The 10,408-nt window shown below is 34.6% G+C and overlaps 1 protein-coding gene across 1 annotated transcript in view; it reads right to left on the reverse strand.

The window, feature by feature from the left end:
• The window catches only part of Si (sucrase-isomaltase), a 94,528-nt gene extending 84,369 nt beyond the window's left edge, over nt 1-10,159 (reverse strand). Inside the window, exons 1-5 of the mRNA XM_055596510.1 lie at nt 10,004-10,159; nt 8,906-9,023; nt 7,749-7,849; nt 1,718-1,835; nt 84-193 (exon numbers count right to left, since the gene is read on the reverse strand). Coding sequence (XP_055452485.1) covers nt 84-193; nt 1,718-1,835; nt 7,749-7,849; nt 8,906-9,023 — 447 coding nt within the window. The 5' untranslated portion in view covers nt 10,004-10,159. The remainder of the gene's footprint in view (nt 1-83; nt 194-1,717; nt 1,836-7,748; nt 7,850-8,905; nt 9,024-10,003) is intronic.
• Nucleotides 10,160-10,408: the final 249 nt, after the last annotated feature.

Consider the following 10,408-nt stretch of genomic DNA (forward strand, 5'->3'; position numbering starts at 1 on the left):
AGATAGATAGATAGATAGATAGATAGATAGATAGATAGATAGATAGACAGATAATAAATCTGTAGAAATCATAACAGACAAACCTTGAAGCGAAAACGATTCTTGGTCTGACTCTGAGTTGTAAGGAGGACACTCTGAATGTCTTCTCCAAATAGAGTAGGGGAAGATATCCTGTTCAATTTGGCTTCAAGTCCTTAGAAAAAGATAGATGGACACTTATTTTTAAGTAATTCATGGATATTAACAATTATTAATAATTTATCTCATATTAATAATTTTATTATACTATCAGATGACTGTTTCTTTTTAAACTTTACATGATGCAATCTTGAAGAAAAACATCTCAAAATAGTACTTAAGGGATCTGGTAAATGTACATATTAGATTCTATTGAAGATACTATTTTCTTTCTTGCTTATTTGTTTTTATTCACTTTGTAATCCAGCTGTAGCCCCCTCCTTTGTCCCTTTCCAATCCCACCCTTCCTCCCTCATCTCCTCCCATGACCCATCCCCCAGTCCACTGATAGGGGAGCTCCTCTTCACCTTCTTTCTGACCCTAGCCTATCATCTGGAGTGGCTGCGTGGTCTTCCTCTGTGGCCTGGTAAGGCTGCCACCTCCTCCTCAGGGGGAGGTAATCAAAGAGCCAGCCACTTAATTCATATCAGAGACAGCTCCTCCTCCCATTACTAGGGAACCCACTTGGACATTGAGGTGCCACAGACCACATCTGTGCAGGGGGTCTAGGTTGTCTCTATGAATGGTCTTGGTTGGAGTATCAGTCTCAGAAACGACCCCTTTGTCTGGATTTTTGGTTCTGTTGCTCTCCTTGTGGAGCTCCTGCCCCTCCAGGGCTTTCATCTTACCCTTCTTTCATAAAATTCCATGCACTCTGCCCAAAATTTGGCTATTAGTGTCAGCATCTGCTTTGATACCTTGTTGAGTAGAATCTTTTAGAGACCCTCTGTAGTAGGCTCCTGTCCTGTCTTTTCCCTCTTCTGATCTCTATCCCATTTGCCTTTCTGAGTGAGGATTGATCATTTTACCTAGGGTACTCCTTCTTGTTCAGTTTCTTTAGGTGTACAGATTTTAGTATGTTTATCCTATATTATATGTTTATTATCCCATTATAAGTGAATATATACCATGAGTGTATTTCTGCTTCTGGGTTACCTCACTCAGAATGATCCTTTCTAGTTCCCATCATTTGCCTGTAAATTCCATGATTTCCTTTTTTAAATTGCTGAGTAGTATTCCATTGTGTAATTGTACCACACTTTCTGTATGCATTCTTCAGTTGAGAGATATCTGGGTTGTTTGCAGATTCTGGCTATTATTAATAAAGCTGCTCTAAACCTGGTTGAGCAAATGTCCTTATTGTATACTTGAGCATATTTTGGGAATATGCCAGGAGTGGTATAGCTGGATCTTGAGGAATCACTATTCCTAATTGTCTGAGAAAGCACCAGATTGATTTCCAAAGTGCATGTGCAAGTTTCCATTCCCACCAGCAATGGAGGAGGGTTCTCCATTCTCCACATCCTCTCCAACATGTATTGTCACTTGAGATTTCACCTTACACCCATCAGAATGGCTAAGATCAAAAACTCAAGTGACAATTCATGGTGGTGAAGATACTATTTTCGAAGAACAACTTAAAATAGTCTCTTTCAACTTAAAACATATATGGAACTGTCATGGTGGGGACACTCCTTACCAGTACTTTTCATGTTTACTGTCTCAGTGTTATAGCCATGGTTATTGACAAAGAAGCACCAAGGAACGATGGAGTTGTTCCATGGGCGCCAGCAACAGCCACGTTCTTCACACTGTGCCTGGAAGAAGATGTTTCATGAATAACGCGTTTGGCCTTCTAACCCGATATGCTAGTGTTTGTTTTACCTACTGTTACCACTCTAAGCTCACACATTTCACGATCTTTGCCCTCTCAATAATTCTGTTTTTTTCCCCTTCATCATGATACTAAAAAGAAAAAAATTTAATACTTATGTTAATTAAATATCAAATGCAGGTGAAGTTATGTCAATAAAAATCTAGATTTAATTCAAGCACGTATGATTTTTTGCAGCATCGACGAGGGTTAAAACACAAGTCATTTTTTTGTGCATGCTAGATAACTACTCTACTACCTAATCACAGTCTCAGCTTAGAGTTTTGTGACAAGTTTTCAACCATTTGTTAGCAAAACATTTTAGTAAAGTTATTTTAAATAGAGCAAATTACAAAATTTACAAAACATTGTAAATATTATTTACAAAATAATTTACAAAACATTGTAAATATTACAAAACATTGACCATACAGTAATTTTACCATGTAAATCATATAAATTAGAAAAAGTCATAAATGCATACTTAAAATGTTGAATGGCATGGTGGCATTTTTCATTCTCAACAGTGAAACTGAATATTTATATAATAAAAATTTCAATTATGACATATTTTTATAATCTGGATACTGGTACAATGTTTTGAATATTTTTGGAAAACAAGTTTTCAAATTATACATGTTAATTAACCAAAGATAGACATTAAACTCTTATCTTTATATCACAATAAAATGCTTCATATACAGTAACACACACATTTATATATATATATTTTTTTATATATATATGCATTACATAAGATTGGAAAAGGATTAATTGACATCTCTCATAACATCATGTATGTACAGTTGTGAAGCCTTTCTTTGGACAGTCTTATTTCTTGTTATATAACCTATCAAAAGGTCCAGAACTACACAAAGTCACAATCGAAAATAATGGACAGTATACAGCCTTTCTAAGGTGTTTTGTTTTAACTTAGTTCAAACACAAAGTTAGAACCAGACATAGGTGTAGCAATCTAAAAAGGTGTAAGGTTATGTTTTTGGGTTTTTTTAAAATTTTTTATTAATTACACTTTATTCATTTTGTATCCCCCATAAGCCCCTCCCACCTCCCCTCCCTATCCCACCCTCCCTCCCTTTCTGTATGCATGCCACTCCCCAAGTCCACTGATAGGGGAGGTTCTCCTCTCCTTTCTGATCTTAGTCTATCAGTTCTCATCAAAAGTGGCTGCATTGTCCTCTACTGTGGCCTGGTAAGGCTGCTCCACCCTCAGGGGGAGGTGATCAATAAGCAGGCCAATCAGATTATGTCAGAGGCAGTCCCTCTTCCCATTAACCTCGGAGCCTGCTACAGAGGGCCTCTGAAAGCCAGAAGAAAACAGGAAACAACCTTGGAACCTGCCACAGAGGGCCTCTGAAAGCCTCTGCAGTATAGACTGTCAAAGCAGATGCTGAGCCTGATGGCCAACTGATGGGCAGAGTGAATGGAATTTTATGTAAGAAATGGGAAATAGTAAGAGCTAGAGGGGAAGGGAACTCCACAAGGAGAGCAACAGAACAAGATAATTTGAACACAGGGAACTTCCAAGAGACTCAAACTCCAACCAAGGACTATTCGTGGAGATTACCTAGAACCCCTGCACAGATGTAGCCCATGGCAGTTCAGTGTCCAAGAAGGTTATGTTTTAAAAACAAAAATATCGCACATTGTAAGCACATTTTGACAAACTGAAAAGTTGGTAAAGTAGAATTATAGTAAATTTCTCAAAATACACTCTATTAGTACTTTTCCGGAGCTGCTAGAAAAAAAAAATAACAGGAAATAAAAGGTGGCTTAAAGCAACAGAAATGAATTATCTCCTAGCACTGCTGGTGGATACCCTAACTCAAGGTGTCCAGGAAGGCATGCTCCTAAAGAACCCTTCCTTGTTTCTATGACTGCTGGTGACCCTTGGCAGAGTGGGCTTGCCTTGGCTTTAATCTTTATTCATTTTTATCCTGTCTGCTGCTCGTCAGAATGCCTCCTTATAAAGACACCAGTTGGAACAGAATTGTAAAAGCCCTTTGCTAAATAAGATCTAGTTTTGTGACTCCAAGTTGACATAAATACTTGACAGGCATAATCTTCCCCACAACACACATAAATTTTAGTATTAGTTTAAAAAGAATAACTTATTGATTTTAGCTTATTTTTCAATTTAATGTTTCTTTGTTTAGCTGCTCCCTCTATTCATTATAATCTTAAGAATTTTCACGTTTCTTTCTGATTTGCTTGAAAGATGGAAGGTTAAGGCACACTTATTAATGGGCATAATTTCATTAAACTCTCATAAATAAAATGGCAAAAATATCATCAGTTCTTTATTTTATGGCATGAGTACATATATATATATACTATAATTAGAATCCTAATATATATACTCATATACATACTAAGCTGAGTCAGTATGCAGTATAAAGAAATGGTATAAAGAAAATTTTCTCTCAAACTCAAATATTGAAGAAAGGCCTTACCTCCCCTTCCTATCTTACTTTACTTGGTGATAAAGACCTTAGACAAGTTTAGGGGCTACAGTAATGTCATAGCATGGAGCCTTGTTCAACTCATTCAAAACTATGGGTGTCCTTACTTAGAAAACAATCTTACTTTTGGAGTACATTCTGAAGAAGTGTTCTGTGAGGATGACTAGAAACACCATCTACAATAATAGTAGGAAAGTTCTCTTTAGATACCCACAGTCAGGCCAAGCTATCACTCCTCAGCAATGAAGCAAATGTCTTTTTGCAGTACATAGAGTCAGAAAGCCTTAACTTTTCAAAATATGCAGATCAGGTAACGATGTGGACTACCTCCACTTGATACATCTACAGCCCAACTCCTACATGTAAGACTCAGGATAAACAGCATCTTTACTGTGGCACAGTGACCTCTAAATGTGACAGGGAAGACACACCCATAAAATCCGAACAATATGGTTGTCTACACAAAAGATGGAACAGTAATGCGGGCAGGACAAGCTAGCATGGACGGAGAAATCTGAGAAGATTACAGGCAATCAATGACTACTGAGAAAGGGTGATCAGTCTTCCTAAAGCATAAGCCACCTGTTTGGTTATCCACTACCAAGGTGTCGGCTCTGAAAACAAAGAAACAAGCAACACCAAATGGACTCGTATATGCATATGGAATAATACAAATTAAAAAGAAAGAGTCCAGGAATGGGAAGGAGATAGGAGAATGGGATTTGTTGGGGAAAAAGGGGAGGGAGGTACAGAAATGATATAAATAAGCATATAGAATTAAAAACAAATTGAAAATCCTCACTAGAAATTAGTAAAAATGGCTTTTTTTTTTTTTTTTGCACAACCAACCTCCAGAGCTATGGAAAATAAGTGCAGAAGCTATAGACTCTGAGATATTTGTTAGGGCAAACTATACTGACGAAGACACTGGTAGTGAGAATATAGCTGTTGTTTAGATTACTAGCTAGACTTTTCCATACCTTGTCATTATTGAACAGTAAGTGTACATGCCTTATATACATAACATGTTTCATATTTTAAATTTAATATTTTATTTAAATTTAAATCTCATATTTTAAATTCAAAATTTTGTCAATAATAATAGATCGTTGAGTATAGAACAAGTAATGTAATTTTTTATAATTAAGAAAGTTCATGGAAATTAACAGAAAATAATTCATTTGACTAATTTATTCTTAAATGCCTTGTTTGGGCTAAATAATATTTATTTAAATGCTAATTTCATATTTAGGATTTTAAGAATATACACTACATTAATAAACTACTATTTCAGGTTATCACTTAAGAGAATGGAAGGCTAGTAGTTCAAGTATCTTGACATTTTTATAAGGTATTACTAGGAAATATTCTTGAAACACAAAATTAAAAATCAGATTATAAAAATTCATGTAACAGTGTCCTAGTGAGGGGAACAAGGACTGTCTCTGACATAAAATCAGTGGCAGGCTCTCTGATCACCTCCCCCTAATGGGGGAGGAGCCTTACCAGGCCGCAGAAGAGACAATGCAGCCAGTCCTGATGAGACCTGGTAGTTTAGCATCAGAGGGAAGGAGAGGAGGACTTCCCCTATCAGTGGACTTGGAAGGGGGGCATAGAAGGAGAAGAGGGAGGAAGGGTGGAATTGGGAAAGGACGATGGATAGGGCTATAGCTGGGATACAAAATGAATGAATTGTAATTAATAAAAAAATTTAAAAATCCATGTAACAATTTGAATAAACGTTCTATTTAAAATATCTACTATCATTTAATTGAGCGAAAGAAGAATGTTTAGACCATTTTCCTGATTTCTGGCACATTCTATTCTTCATCCAGTCATCATTTACTTTAGCAGTTTTCTGCAGAAAAAAAAAACTGTCTTTGAAAATCAACTAATTAAAAACGTTTTAAGACCCTGGTTAATGATTAATGCCTGTTGAGTATACGGAACATGAGCTCAGAGTGAACTTTGTAAACACTTTTGGAACTTCTCTGACCTAGTCATTTAGCCTTGATAAATTTTGAATTTGCAGTTAAGTCTAAAATTCAATGGGTGAGAGTCCATTTAATAACAGAATCTCATTTAAACTATTTTGACTAAATTGAAGGGTTTTTTTTTTTCTATCTAAATGTCAAGAAACTCCCTTCTTGTTCCTGTCTCCATCCACCTTGACTTCTTTTCCTGTGCCTAAAATCAAACCATATCGTGCAATGCATTGTAAGTGCTCTACCACCGAGGTGCATTACAGAGATATATACAGTCTTGGCTCATTTACCACGCCAACCTCAGACTTTTATCATCTTGCCTCAGCCTCTCTAGTAACATGCAGCACGATGTTAGGCACACAGTGTCTTCTTGAATGACAAATGTATGTGTGTTTGCTGAATTAGATTTTGTTTACTTCTTGACCTCAATTTATTACTATGCTCATGAGTTTGGAGATATTCTTCATCAATGTAATAAATTGAATTAATAATAAAGATCTAAAGATGACATAAATACTAAATCCCTGCCTGTTTACGTATCAATTTCCTAAAAGACTTGTGTTATTTTTAAAGGGATTCAGGATTAATCTTCCAATGTTCCTTGGGAAGAACAGTGATAATATCTACTTTCCTCTCTGTGTAACAGGAAGCATTGCTCTTTGCAGCTGTGTCATCAATGGATAAAAGAAGTTATTACTATTGATGCATACTTCATTGTTTTATATATTTCTAATGAATTAATGAGTAAGTTTTTTATAAATTATGATTCTTAATAGGTCTGGAAAATATTCCATTATTTCTTCTGATGGAGAGTATATAATTTAGGTTCAAACACAAATACAGAACTTGTCAGGTATGAACACAAAACACATACACCCATTGACTTTTATTTTCACAAATTTTATGACTTAAAAAGTCTGAGTCAACATATGGTTTCATGAATCCAATCAGTTTCTGTATTAATTTTTATGGAATAAAATATAAATATATTTAGAAAAGTGAGTTATATATAATTTTCTGGGTATTCTTAATGCCTCCAACTACAAATAGTATAATTTAAAATATGCAAGTAATACTCAAGGGCCTTGCATTTTCACAGATTATACATTAAGAAGTAGGAAAAAACAATAAATTTTATAAAGGTTTATATGTCAACAACAGCTTGTTAAGTATGGATGGATATTAAACTCCTAATTTGAAATAACCAAAAGCATTGAGAGGTAGCTCCTTAATGTAAATTCTGTCTTTCATTTATACAGAAAAAATAATGTCAGCATAATTAAAGTTTATGTTTAGATTTTAATAATATGGAATTATTCTATACTGAGTAGTTTTTTTCATATAATGGTGTATACATTTCTAAAATCATCCAGAGCATTTTTGGCAGACCTTTGTTGGAAGTTGTTCTGGGATGCAGTTAATTCTCTCGTTGATCGGATCATCTTCTGCGGTGGGACATCTTCCAGGACTGGGAGTTGGACTTTGTATTTCTGGATGAAGAAAATATTAAAATTATTTTCACATATTTCTCAAGTAAATAATAATTTTTAATAAATAGATTCATTTCTATATAACTAAAGTGAAATCAATTTTTGATACAAAAGACCCAAAAATTCTAGCCTTGGTCAGTATATCAAAACAGTTACATAATAATTTTAAATATCATGTATATGGTCTGATTTCTAGAAGAGAGGAATGCTGACATTATAGAGCTGGCAACAATCAAAACAGGGTCTGTAACTGTTGCCTGACATGAATTCAGCTTGTAGCAGCCTTTTCAGTTCTTATATATCAGGAGAAAACAGTAAAGGAAGAAACAGTTTGATGTCCACAATCATATGCAGTGACTCTGATTAAGACAGGAAAGGTCATTAGAAACCTGAAGCCTTAATTGCTTTCCCCGTACTTTCTCATGGACTCCTTATGTCATTCATCATAGCAAGGACAAGAACAGTGACTACACTATCCATGAACTCTTCAAATTCTGAAAACCAAAGCAAAAACCTTGGCATCCTTAAGAGTGTCAGAGAGAGTGGAAAGATGGAGGGAGGGAAAAAGGAGGGAAAGGGAGAGAAGGAGACAGAGAGAGAGAGAGACTTTTTCACCGGCAATTTATTCAACCTATTTTAACATTTCCCCTTTTTTCCTCATTTCTCTTTCTTAAATAACACACTGGGAAGTCCAGTGATGTCAAAGTTCACAGATTCCTTAATACAGTGGCTCTATTGAAGACATGCGACTCCAGTGGACAGAAAATGCTGTAGAAATTTTGGAACTTACACTGTGTTCACTGTCTTCACATATCAAGTCACTTACCATAAGTTACTTTAGAAATATTTTATCTCGTTTATTTATTCATTGAACTGGGGGAGGGTTTGCTTTGGTGCTGCCGCATGGTTGCGGAAGCAAGGGACAACTTAAACCTCATTAGAGTCAGTTCGTCACTTCTCCCTCACGGGCTCCAATGCAGTTTTCAATCCACAGCAACAGCAGAACAAGTTTCGGCTGACCTCCCTCCACTGATTAAAGCATGTGATATTACTTACCTTCCACAGCAGGCACCTTTGTAGCTAAAACAATAACAAGAGCAACAGCTATTATCGTTACGATGATAAAGAGCACAATCAGAGAGATTTCTAAGCCACTGAATTTCTTCTTTGCCATCTGAAGAAAGAAAGGAATTTGTGTTTAAATGAAATTTTTTTTGTCACTAAGCCACAATTAGTTATGAATTTTTATATAGTAATTTTTAGCTAACAAAGCTGTGAGCGTTTGTATATGAAACAATGAAAGACAGAGAAGCCATGAACTTGCAAGAGACCATGGGGGGAGAGTGTTGGACAGAGGAAAGGGGTGGGGAATATAATGGTTACATTATATTGTAATCTCAAAAAAATTAAAAAACATATTTTACAAAATCTAAAATAATACAACCAAAATGCATGAAGATGCATGGTATCATGATATCAACCTTCCTTTATTTAGAAAACCAGAATAAATGTTATGTGTAAAAATCATATTAGATATGAGTAATCAAAAACATAAAGGTCTAAAATTATCCATGTTCTGTGGGTGAAAATGATAGCAATTATTTCTCAGCTCATACTAATTTTAAACAAAACTTCATGGGGAAATTATAATTGATAACCAATTTTACATTAATAATATTTTATTACATGGTTGTGTGATGGATGATATTTTTAGGTTCTGTTATAGATATTTAAAATTTAAATAAATCTAGAAGATATTCTAACTATGTAGATATTTTTTAAATAAATACTTTTTTAATTTTATTTTTCTTATTAGTTACATTTTGTTAACTCTGATAAAACCATGATATCCCAATATTTTCCAAAAATAATTTGAATCTATTTTTTGCTATTAGAACATCTTTAAACAAAACCAAGATTCCACTTATATTTACACAATTACACCTATTAGAGCAAGCCAGCAAAAAAAAAAAAAAAGGCTTATATTTCACAAAATTTGAATTTGTTCCTTTGCCTTTAGAACAAGCATCATACTTAGAATAAAAATCTACTATTTGAATATGTTTTAAAACTGCTGATATTTCTAACATAATTTTAAAAAGCATATTTGCTTAGAAACACTACCACAGTAATAAATGGGACCTAGAGACTTACCTTAGCTCATAGCCCGTTCTGTTTGCTATGTTGTGTTGGAGCTGGGCAAGGCTGTTAAAGTAATGATCGGAGAAAATTGCTCAGGTATATATTGACTTCTCATAAACTTTTATTGCGTTTTCACAACCCTATCAATGCTTAATATTCTTCTGTTCAACATTTAATTGCTGAAGCCTTAGCCCTGAAAGCAGTTTACATAAATATACCCCTTTGACAAGACAAGTTAATTAATAACTGTGTTTTAAGATAGCCTTTGACTTCTAGATGGCAGGAAATATTAAAACAACACATAATCTTTTTTTTTTTAACTTGGCTTTCTTCTTTGAAAAACATCTGTACTTCTTTCAATATTTAGACGTGGATTTAAGAATATTTATCTCATTTTATCTCACTTTAAATTTATAT

Source organism: Psammomys obesus, unplaced genomic scaffold, assembly GCF_907164565.1.
Source record: "Psammomys obesus unplaced genomic scaffold, mPsaObe1.curated_primary_1811, whole genome shotgun sequence".
In the NCBI taxonomy this organism is placed as follows: Eukaryota; Metazoa; Chordata; class Mammalia; order Rodentia; family Muridae; genus Psammomys; species Psammomys obesus.